General features: G+C 41.7%; 1 protein-coding gene across 2 annotated transcripts in view; it reads left to right on the top strand.

The window, feature by feature from the left end:
- The window catches only part of ccdc30 (coiled-coil domain containing 30), a 44169-nt gene that overhangs the window by 15313 nt on the left and 16042 nt on the right, over positions 1-12814 (top strand). For both annotated transcript variants that reach the window (XM_042096804.1, XM_042096803.1), the window contains one exon: positions 1553-1762. In XM_042096804.1, coding sequence (XP_041952738.1) covers positions 1553-1762 — 210 coding nt within the window. The remainder of the gene's footprint in view (positions 1-1552; positions 1763-12814) is intronic.

The raw sequence follows: 12814 nt of genomic DNA, 5'->3' as shown, positions 1-12814 counted from the left end.
CAATATATAATATGTGAACTGAAACTGGACGGGCCATAATAACCTCTGACCTAGTTTAGGTTACTTATTGTTAAATTGCAATGTGAGCGGCAGCCAGCAGGGGAGGATACGTCGCAGGATTATTTAAAAAGCAACTGCAACTACATTGTGCCTCTGCCCTGATTATGATACAGTGGCGGTATTAATTAAACCGTGGGGGGCCGCCATGCTGAAATAAACGTAGAGGAAACACTGCGTGACTCAAAACTGATACGATCCAAAATGTGAATTTTGTGATCTGTTGCACCCCTTCTTTAGATCTGTGTTAACTGGCAGATTTTGTTCATGAGTGCATGAGGTTGGGGGCAGCCGTGGCCTACTGGTTAGCACTTCGGACCTGTAACCGGAGGGTTGCCTGTTCGAACCCCGACCAGTAGGCCTGGCTGAAGTGCCCTTGAGCAAGACACCTAACCCCTCACTGCTCCCCGAGCGCCGCTCTTGATGCAGGCAGCTCACTGCGCCGGGATTAGTGTGTGCTTCACCTCAATGTGTGTACACTGTGTGCTGTGTGTGTTTCACTAATTCATGGACTGGGATAAATGCAGAGACCAAATTTCCCTCACGGGATCAAAAGAGTATATATACTATATACATACTATACTAGATGGTACCAGGTTATGGATGTGTGCAGTTGATTGCTGGAGTAATGTACTGTATGTGTGCAGGTGTGTGGTTTGTAATGGGTATTATGGGTATGTTCAGGTGCACAGTTGATTTCAGGTTGTGAATGTTTGCAGGTGTGTGGTTCCTAATAGGTGTTATGAATGTGTGGTAGGAACCCGTCCGATATGGGATTGTAAAGACCGATACTAATTTTGATATTTGAGGATTTCAAAAACCGATAAACAATAAATGAGCCGATATTCATTTTAACAAACACAGTGTAAAAATGTACTCTAATATAGCATATTGAAAAGTTCTGCTCAAGGTGGGACATTGTGTTTAAATAGGCCTAACTATCTGGTATCCTAATGAAAGGCTCTTGTACAATAAATTATGAAATAATTATTATGAATAATACGGTCATGTTTATTCTTATGGGTGTTGTTCTTATGCATGCTTGTATGGGTGTTCCTAGGCTATAACTGTATTAGTTGTTAGTTCCTGCTTTCAATCCCTTTTCACCTGGGCAGGTGTGTGTGGTCTATAATGTGTTGTGGCTGTGTGCAGGTGTGTGTGGTCTCTTACAGGTGTTGTGGCTGTGTGCAGGTGTGTGTGGTCTATAATGTGCTGTGGCTGTGTGCAGGTGTGTGTGTGGTCTATAATGTGTTGTGGCTGTGTGCAGGTGTGTGTGGTCTCTAACAGGTGTCGTGGCTGTGTGCAGGTGTGTGTGGTCTATAATGTGTTGTGGCTGTGTGCAGGTGTGTGTGGTCTATAATGTGCTGTGGCTGTGTGCAGGTGTGTGTGGTCTATAATGTGTTGTGGCTGTGTGCAGGTGTGTCTGGTCTATAATGTGCTGTGGCTGTGTGCAGGTGTGTGTGTGGTCTCTAACAGGTGTCGTGGCTGTGTGCAGGTGTGTGCGGAGCTGAGGCAGGCCCAGGCCAAGCGGAGCCAGCTGGAGCAGAGTGAGCACGAGCAGGTGGCCCAGCTGGAGCGGCTGCACCAGAAGAGCCGGGAGCTGGAGCTCCAGCTGGCCCGCAGCGCCCAGAGCCGTCATTCCACCAGCAGCCTACAGGAGGAGCTCTGCACCGAGAGGAGCCGCCTCATCACTGCTGACAAGAAGGTAAGAAGACTCAAGGGGTCCGTCCGCACATTGGCGCCGACCAGTGATGTAGAGACCGATTTCTGCTTTCTCGGACTCGACTCGGACTTGTTCCTTCAAAGACTCGGTCTTGACTCGGTCTCGGACCACAGTGGGAGGAGAAGGACTCGTAAATTTCACGGCGGCCACGTCTTTGCCCCTTGCGTTGGCCTTGGTGCCCCCTTCTTTCAATATTCTGCTTTGCGTCCGTTTAATAGCGATTTTTATTTAGCCTATAGCCTGTCAAAATAATCTTAGCATCACAGCGCAAACTAATTCAGTCTTACACAGTGGAGAAAATGACAGCGCATGGCAAGACAGAAAGTGCGTCCAAACTCACCCATTCTTCTCAGTTGAAATACTCGCAATCGTTAAGCCTACTCATCACACAGACACATGTATCACATCACATGAAAGAGTTTTTTCTCAGCTTTTAAACGATGTTAGCCGCTAATTGCTGTGGTGAACGGTTCGCGAGAAAAGTAAATAATATAATTAAATTTAATCATAACGTCTACATAAGGTGCTATACCCATCTCCCCTACCCATTCATGTCGGTGGAATACTTCACAAACCCTTAGTTCAACACATGACAAACCATATATCAGAATAAACAGCAGACCTTACCAGAAATAAAGCAGTCCCCTGTACAGTAAGCCGTTCCAGAGTATTCCGGTTAAATTAAAAATGTAATCTGCAGCAAGGTCTATATTCATGTCTCCAACTTTGGTCTTTAGGTTTCAAAATGTGTTTAAATCGTTCTTCATGATTTCATAACAGGCCAAATACAAAATAAATGTTACAAATATTGCCTAGATATAGGTAAATATTAAAATCAGAGGATATACAGCTGAGTTTGTGAAAGGAGTCTTAATGATCAAAAAATGCTAAGCATGCATCTAGGCTATTTGAGTTTCTTAAAGCTGAGCTGTGCTTAAATTGTTCAATACATGATTCCATAACAGGCCAAATATAAAATAAATATTAAATATAGCCTAGACATCTAAATATTAGATGATCAGATGATTTACAGTTCTATGTAATATGTCATGTTTCATGTTTTTGTAATGTTTCATACAGTGATGCAGGTCTACTGCTGTGAATAGGCTAAATACAACTTTGATCATTTTTATAGCCTACTACTGTATAGTTAACTTTGGCCTTGGTGCCCTGACATGTGGCCTTTGTGCCCCCCACCAAATATACCCAACTGAAGGCCAAGTGGCCTTGCCCCTAAAATGGTGAAATTCCAAGCCCGGGCCTAACTGTTGATTATTAATTGGGGTGATATTAAATCATGAATATGAAAACTGACATGTTTTTATGGTCTTGGTCTCGACTCGGTCTCGACTCCTAAAGGACTCGGTCTCGACTCGGACTTGCTTCCTCAAAGACTCGGTCTTGACTCGGACTCGACTGTATTTGAAAACCAACGGACTCGGTCTCGACTCAATCTCGACCCTTCAAAGACTCGGTCTTGTCTCGGACTCGGCATAGGCGGTCTCGTCCCCATCACTAGCGCCGACACATCCCTAGTTGAAATGTAGTTTGCCCTTGCACACTGGCAAAGCAAGTCAGTAGGCTACACAGAAGTTGGTTAATTTTGTCACAATGGATTTTCTTGAGTGGCGCCAACAAAAATAGACAGAAATTGTAATCTACACAGCGGTGGCGGCAAAGTTTGACGCTGGTGTGCGTTTGGTTGGGCACTGGGTTGTATTGAGAATAATGGGATCTAAGTCCATCTTTATTGGACCAAACCATAAATAAACTTGTTTGAGACAAACAATATTTCAGGCTAAAATCATTAAATAAAATATAGACTAGGTTTGCATGTGCAAAGATGATTTAAAATGTTTTACCCTGCACCCTAGGCTATGCAGATTGTGCTGTTTAGTTTGTCTAAACCAATAGGCTCATGTCGTGGGAACAGTGTTCCCTTCACATTAGCTTACATGTTAAACTGTGCCATATATAAATATAAATAAATATATATATATATATATATATATATATATATATATATATATATATATATATATATATATATATATATAAATATAAAAACAACAGCAGCTTCATGTCAATCATCATTGCTTTTGTTTCTTGAATGCCCCATGCTGCCAGTTTAGGAGCAATTCACCTGTAGTCTAAAGTTATTCATTAGCTTTCAGGTTACTATAATGATGTCTGCCCATTTGCTTCACTTTTTGCCCATCTTCATGGTTCAAACGTAATGTATTCTCCATGAAATAGACTCGTTATAGACTAGGCTCACATGAAAAAATTCATACATTCAACATAGCTGTCACTACGAAACAAAACCCCTTAATTTTCCCCATTTTAAATGGCTTAAAACCCTTCTACAATTAAAGTAGTTTTTATATATAAATGTGCTTAGATTAAGTCAAGTCAAGTCAAGTCAAGTCAAGTCGGCTTTTATTGTCAATTTCTTTACATGCACTGGTCATACAAAGAATTGAAATTTCGTTTCTTACTTTCCCATGCAGACATAGACATGCTTTAAATACAGACATAGACATACTATAGACATAGCCATAGACAATAAACATTAAATTAAAGTGCAAGACTGAAATATAGAACATGTATGTATCAAAATAGAAATATAGGACATGTATATAAAAAAAAAAATAGAGGTAGTTGTGTTGTATATTTATATAGTCTTAACAGTTACATGAAGTTTAAAAGTTATAAAAGTTTAGATTAAGGAGAAAACTACTGAATTTACCCCTTACTTTTTCATTTCCCCTTAATTTCCTCCCTTAAAGGAAAATTCCGCTATTTAGCACTTTGAATCCCTTTTCTGGTTTGTTTTAGATGAACTAGAGTGGTGGACACCGAAATTTTGACTATTGGTCCTGTCTCGACTTTTCTGACTTGTTTTGATACGCCTTTACTGCTTCAGAATGGCTGCCTAACAGGCATGCACAAACATGTCCTTAAAACATCCCTTAGTGTTTGTTTTCAAAACTGTGCAACTCACCCGAGTGGTTAGTGGTGGTTAATCGGCCCAAAGCAAGGACAGTCAGCGGCCCATTGGTTCAATTTCTATACTGACACTAGACTGGCCCAATAACAACTCTTATCACGCCCCACCCCTCCCACATTGCCTCAGAGCCAAAACTCAGTGACAGTGATCAGAAGAATAGCAAACATAGCTTCATAATTAACGGGCTCACAGACTCTGAGATGTGTGAATTGCTGTGGCCACACAGAATGTGCAGAGGAGCATTCTGCCTGCATCTAGACTGGACATCCTGTCTGACGGTCTTGCCCCCCCCCGGAAGCTGCTAATGGTAGCCCCATACACACTTATGACATTCGTCATGTTGAACTGTGTTTTGGTGGCCAGCGGTTTAGCTGGGACTTTATCACAGCCAAAGTGGCCGTCCCCCTTCTGGGAGCTGATTTTCTATGTGCTTAAGGGCTGCTGGTGGATGTCAAAAACCGTCTCTTAATTGACGCCACCACTTTTTGTTCATACACCTGTACTCTTAGCGGTGTGGACCCCAATCGACTCTAGCGTGCGATCACAGGCTGACGAGTTTCACCGCCTGCTCGCAGAGTTTCCTGTGCTCATGCGGCCCACCTTTTCATCATCTGCCGCCAAGCATGGAGTAGAGCATCACATCGCCACCACTGTCCAGCCTGTCCATGCCCGCGCGAGGTGACTGGACCCAGCAAAGCTCGCCATCGCCAGGGCTGAAATCGATGGCATGGACCGCTAATGTCTTCCTACATTCAATTTTTAGGATTTTAACCGCTTTATTTTGTTTCCATGGTGCTTTCTGCTTGTCCTTAACCGTCTTGAATTTTAATGGAGCAATAGCATCCATAATATTTGCCATTTTTTTTATTAAAATGATCCAACAGATCATTTACTGATTCTGAGAGTTCACTAGATGTCTGTGAGAGTGCTTGCTTAAAGAGAGCACTTGTGTGTTCATTTATGAGTCTCCTTTTTACTATCATAGATCTGTTCTGAGTGTGTGGTGACAGACACATTAAATAACACACAGAAATGATCGGATAAGGCTAGGTCTTTAACTGTTGTAGAGACATTGAGACCCTTTGTGATAACAAGGTTGAGGGTATGGAGTGTGTGTTGGCCCTTGTACATGCTGTGTTAGGTTGAAGGTATCACGTAGTGCAATTAATTCCTTGGCATAACCGTTTTCAGGATTATCCACATGCAAGGTTAGATCTCCTCATATAATAAGACATCTATGCAGATAGTTGACAACAGTTCACCTAACTCTTCAAGGTTTAATGAGTGCACACAGGTAGTCAAATACAAAGATACAAAGTCATCCAATGATGATTGATTGCACTGAAAAGATTTTTTGAACATTGTGGCTATCCCCCCTCCCCTTTTATTTGTTCTACAAGCATTTAGTAGATTAAATTTGGGGGGGCTGATTCGATGAGGGTAGTAGCACTGTTTGCTAGATCCATGTCTCAGTTAAAAGTAGAAAATCGAGGTTGTGTGTGCAGATAAAATCATTGACTAAAAATGATTTGTTTAAAAGATATCTTATATTCAGAAGTGCTAGTTTTACTCTAAGTGTTGAGGTAATATGAGCTGCGGGGGAATTTTGTGGTTGTTGTGGTACAGGTAGGAGATTTGACTGGTTTACCCTGTAAGGTCGATGCTCTTGACTCGTTCTATTGCTAAGCAATACAGGAATAGAGAATGTCATGGGCCTACTGGGTCCCGGCATGTTCTCAAAACTACTGTCAGTACCATTTCTATTGCAGGGACCCCAACAATATCAAACAACCATATTGCAATCAGAGTTAGTGATTTGATCCCTGTTGTTGTTGTCAGTATTGTCCACTGCACATTCCATGTTACAGTACGTGCCGGCTGAGAATATGACTGCTGAAAATATTCTTCTGGAGGGGGAGGGGTGGCTTTTTTGGTGCTGTAAAGGTTGGGAACACAGTTGAAGGTCTTGGGCTGATATAACACAGCCTGCCTGTTTGCAGGGGATCTGCTGATGGTATTGGGCTGTTAAAAAGCTGCCTGGTTATTGGCATTGGTCTCTGCATACTTGCAGGGAGTGACATATGCTGGGGTGGAGATGGTGATGGGTATTCAGGGGAGTTGGGGTGTTGCTTCCACATGTTCACAGTCTCCATTTGACTGCTTAGGTAGTTCAGTTTCCAGTCATTCCAGCAGTGTCCATGTCACTGGTATGTCAGCATAACTCTTCTTTCCTGATAGAGTCTCCGCAGCCTTGGTAGGTGATATAGATTTCTGCAGCACTCCAACAGTTTTATCTCCTCATGCTCATTTATTCCAGTGGATGTGGCTGGGCATTGTTGAGCGGGCTGTTTATGTTCCTCCAAGGTCTTTATTATGACCGCCGCGCATCGAAATAAAAGCGTAAAAAATAAAAGCGTCATATAGGTTTAGTCAGATTATTATTATTATTTTTTTTCCGCATGCCCAAATTTCCGTCAATGATTCCCGGGACACTGAAAGACCGGGGTACACGAAACTTGGTGGGCATGTAACCCCACATGGATAGCATGGAACCATCATTTTTTCGTTTTGATCTGTAGCCCCCCCGCTGGACTGGACCCCCCGAAAGGAGGGTAGGGCAGACACAGTTTTCTGTGAATATCTCGAAAACCGTAGGGTGTAGGAGGACCATTTTTTTTTGTATGTTGATCTCAAGGGGCCATGTCAACCCATTCCATAACCACTCATTTCATGTATAGCGCCACCTAGTTAAACACAAAAAAGTAAAAATGAGGTGTTGTAATTGAAGGTATCTGTGACCTAACATAGTCAAAACTGCACGAAATTGGAAGTGTAGGATCATTATGACACCCTCTGTATGCACGCCAAGTTTTGTGGAATTCCGTTCATGGGGGGCCACACAATAAATTAATTTATATTACTATACACCAACTGGCCTGTAGGTGGCCGGAGACAGTTTTCTGTGAATGTCTCGAGAACCGTAGGGCCTAGGAGGTCCACCTTTTTTATGTATGTTGGTCTTAAGGGGGCATGTCAACCCAGCCCATTACCACTTATTTCATGTATAGTGCCACCTAGTTAAAAATTAAAAAGCAAAAAATTAGGTGTTTTCATCACAATATCTCTGGCTGACAAGGTCAAAACTGCACGAAATTAAAAGTGTAGGATCATTAATGACAACCTCCGAATGCATGCCAAGTTTTGTGTGCTTTCGTTCATGGGGGGCCTTACAATAAAATAATTTATGTGTACATTTAGTGATGTACACCAACAAGGATTCCCGGGACACTGAAAGACCGGGGTACACAAAACTTGGTGGGCATGTACCCCCACATGGATAGCATGGAACCGTCATTTTTCGTTTTGATCTGTAGCCCCCCCGCTGGACTGGACCCCCCGAAAGGAGGGTAGGGCAGACACAGTTCTCTGTGAATATCTTGAGAACTGTAGGGCCTAGGATGACCATTTTTTTCCGTATGATTGCCTCCAGGGGTCATGTTAACCCATTTCATGTGCACACATGTGCACAAACAGATACACACACACACACATACATTCACAGTAATCATACGTATGACACATACTCACACAGTAGACATATGTACGCTTGCATGCACAGGCACATACGCAGGCACACACACAAGCACACACATATACACACACACACACACACACACATAACATAAACATAACACAAACAATCAAGAATTTCTCAGAATTATGAACAGGCAAGATGGAGGTGGGGTTGTATAAAATGAATTTTACATGTGAAATCTATGAACTAATCATGTTTTGGTACTTGTTGTCTAGCAGATACCAGTGAGAATTGAGTGTGGATAATGCAATTTAGTGAGACAGTTAGAATCATATAGGCCTTTCAGCGTGATTTCTTTTTGTGGAAAAAATGTGCTGGACTGGGCGGCGGTCATATTTTGTACCGCTCTGCGGTACATCTAGTTTCTGTGGTGGCTACCGGGTGATTGTCAGTGGGCCCTACAGCAGGGGGGGTTCGGCATGACTCTGTTTCAGCTCGTGCAGAGTGTTTTGTTTTAGCCGAGTTGTTGATGTTTTGTTCCGTCTGTACGGCTACTGAGCGCTTATCAGAGGTTCGGGTCAAGGTTGGCCGTAAAAATGCTGGTTGGTGCAGAGAGAGGCGATAGTTTTCAGTTAAGATGTTGGCTCCAATCCAACTGAGTTCTGTGCTACTTGGTCTGAAATATTCTCTGCGATTCCAGAAAAGGTAAAAATTGTTAATGAAGTTCATTCCACCTGAAAAGCATGTTTTTGCGACTTGCCAACTTAAAAAAGTCTTGTAAAAACAAAGCTTCCCTCGGCTGGGAGTGGACCACTGATGAAAATTTGTATTCCAAGCTCATATAGGACAGAAAAAAGTTCCTTGAAATCTTGCTGGACATACAGGTGCTCTTTGTGAATGTAATTTGCTCCTACATGCACAATGATGCGTTTGATTGTTTTATATTTTGACACTATTTCTGTAAGTCTGTCCTTTGTCTCAGACACTGATGCATTTGGAAAACAGCATACAATCATCCTTTCCCCATCTATATATCTCACAGCAGAGTCACCAAGAACAAGGATTGTGGGATGGACAAGTGCTGAGTGCTGTTCTTTGTCTGTGCACATCATTTTTGGAATCTGTTCCCTGGGAAGTTTCTCTCTCATGTCTCGGAGGCATTCAAATCTGTTTGATAATCTTAGGGGCTGTGGGTTTTCCTTTGGGCCTGGCTCTATTTCTAATACCAGGCATACATCTAGGAACATATGAATTTACTGGTGTTGAGGTAGTTACAGTTCCTTTTGTATTTTGTTTTCTAGCATCTTGTCAATGTTCTGTACTTAAATTAGGATTTGTTAAGTCAATGCATTCATCCGCTCCATTAGCAGTGATATCAGCCTGTTTGGGTACATTCTCTGCATTCATCCGTCTTTGATTGAAGGGCAATCAATCCTTGATTCTAATGTAGAAATCCTCTGTTCAAGCTCAGTACATTTTCCACAGGATTTCTTGGGTCTTCCCATTTTGTTTTAATCCAACTTCAAGGTGACTTGCTGTTCAGTTTCCCGTTTCTATTGCAGTTTCTATTCTCGTTTATATTCCTGTTTATATTCCTCTAGTCTTTTTTCAAAATTAACCACTAAAGTTCCAAGATATAAAATGTACTGGCTTCACTATCTTTGTTGACCAAACTTAAAAGAGAGGAAAAAAAGAGTGAAAATTGCTAGAAAGGGTAGGTTAAGCAGGAGCGATGTGAAAAGCGGCCTACTCGCTTGAGTAGGAGGAGCGAAGACACCAAAAATATAAACACCTTACAAGGGTTAAACCCAGAGCCATATAAAGGTAGAGTTGCGACAATGGGTGTTCAAAATTCGTTAAGGTCACGTGGTTCATGTAAACTTCAAAAAGTTCCCGGAAGTGATTGACAATGGATTAGAATGCATTAAATAAGCTTTTACGTATGTTAATTTCTGTACAAAGCCAAGACGGGAGATTCTTTAGAAAACGCAGTAGCACCCACCCCATAAGTGTAGCCTAGGCCTATCTAAATTATCGTTATAAAAAAAATGACCTATTACGTGACTCAAGAGCTGTAAACAGTGTTTTTGAGACTGCGTGTAGCCTACAAAAGCGCATGGAGATTTTAATTTTTCAACGAGAAACTGTAACACAGCTAGTCTAAGTCTAACATTAACTTGTTTGAGTTTTCTCTGGTAGTTCTTCACTGATCTGAGATAATGAGCGAACTACCTTAACTAGCTAGCGTCCCGGGAGAATAAAAAAAAAAAGTTTAAAAGTTTAAAACATCTCTCCAGTGTAATGGTGGGCATGTTAAGTTAACCGTAGCATTACCTACACAGTAACCCCATGGTAATGCGATGCGAGTGATCATAATAACATATAAAACGTGATATAATCCTTGATAAATAACCAGCTATGAACTCCTAAACAACAGCATTTTGTCACCGTTTGTCATTCACCGTGCTGTGAATACAGCATTAAGATGCTAGGCTAAAGAATTGAGATTCAGAGAACTTGTTTGTGCTCATCCTGTCAGAAAATAGCAATTTGATCAGTGATCATGCATCATATCAGCGCAAGCTTGGTTTGAAACTGGTTTCTGTGGATGGGCTTACACGATCCTTCACTGGGCTAGTGCCTGCTGTGTTAATATGACTGTGCTGATGCTAAGCTGCAGCTCCCTCAAATCTATAGGTTCTCATGCATATTAGGCTAGCTTTTGCCAATGAAAATGAATGCAACATAAAAAAAAAAAAAACAGTAGGCCTAGGCTACTGCTGCTAACTGAAGAAACGTTTACGTTACTGTAATTATTATTATTGTATAACCATTTGTGTAAGCAGAAATATTGTTGTGCTGAGTTCTAAGAACAGAGAGTTCAAGTTAAATGTTGTTGTGCTGAGTTCTAAGAACAGAGAGTACAAGTTAAGTGTGCAGACAGACAGGAACTGCACCCATCTCATGTCTAGCTTTCCAAAAACGGGAGATTTTTTTTCGGGGGGGTCAGTGTTTATACCGGAGCTGTGTTTGCATATTTAATACGTTTCATACACGTGTTTCAACACTGAATTTCGGTCGTTGCTTTTACTTTACCATTACCTTACGCATGCCACTTATGTATCCACCAGCTGCCTGCCTGCAGCCTACTTCCAAAACTCCAAAGCTGCTTGCTGTCAGATTTGGTTCCGAGGGAACAAGTTCAGTGTATCAACAACACTCAATAACAGTTTATGTGATGTGTTAATCAATTAAATTCAACAGCTAGTTCTGGAGGCCATTCATCTAGCCCGCTTCCTTACGACGAGACTCAGGCTGCACCCACTTCCTTATTTGGGTTGCCAGGTTTTAGCCTATGACAAAACGGTTGAAATTGAAACTAAGTGATCGTGTATGTGTAGGGTGTATTTCATACACAATCTGGCAACCTGAATGCATCAATGATTTTAAAATGAAGTTTGATGGCCATGCAAATTACTGGAGTTTTCCGGGAGAAATAACAAAACGGGAGGGTGCTGGGAGATGACCTTGAAATACGGGAGAAACACGGGAAAAACGGGAGTGTTGACAGGTATGCCCTGTCTGTGTGTGTGGGTGGGTGAGGTAAGAGTATGTCACAATGAAGTCGCTATGCCTTGCTTTCTATTTTCTGTGTGCATCTGTACAATAAAATACACAGCTTTTGGGCTGCAGAGTCAGAGACTGATGGTGTGAGGAATTCTTCCTTACATTAGCAGGCTCTTGGTACCAGAGTTTGTGGGCAAAGCCATACTACGTGTTGTGGTTCTTGTATGTTGGGGTTAAATTCCCTGACAGTTACCAACAATGTTAACAACAAACTCAGCTTCACTGCTGCAAACAAAGTTCGCTATATGCTTCGCCATATAACGAACCAGCTAGCCTTGTGATAACAAAATCTTTACCTTTTGTTTAGTCCACTGAAAGTTATCCACATATCAAACGATTAAATACACAGTTATGGAGGAATTGTTTTGGGGAAGCAGTTGCACTATATCCCACTTTTGCTGCCTTTAAGCCACTTAAATCCATAGCCTAGATGAGCGTTACAACTTGACGTGATGGTGAAGCTAAATGCCCAAGAAACGTCACGTCAAGTTGCCTACTAAACGCAAAAACTTAATGACAGCTTGTTCGTGGTGGTGTGCTGCCTAATTGAAATGGGATAGGCAAGTATCTTATATTCGGCTATTACGTGTGGCACATTTATTGGGCTTTTCGCCTCTTTTAATTTAGGCCTATTTGATGTTGAACTGATATGACTGAGCAGCAGAAAAGTCATAGTCGATACATCGTTTATTATTATAATTAGGCTCTTGTGATAGCCTACTATTACTTTACTACTAGTACTGTTATTATTATTATTATTCGGATGAGGCAAAGGAATGTAAATCTGAGTCTGAAATGTTGGCTACAAACAGTCTATACTGCTGTAACTGCACTGTTGCTATTATTAATTGTTAACTTCCGG

The sequence above is a fragment of the Alosa sapidissima genome, chromosome 7 (genome assembly GCF_018492685.1).
Source record: "Alosa sapidissima isolate fAloSap1 chromosome 7, fAloSap1.pri, whole genome shotgun sequence".
NCBI classification, from domain to species: Eukaryota; Metazoa; Chordata; class Actinopteri; order Clupeiformes; family Clupeidae; genus Alosa; species Alosa sapidissima.
This window is presented reverse-complemented; position numbering and strand designations above follow the sequence as displayed.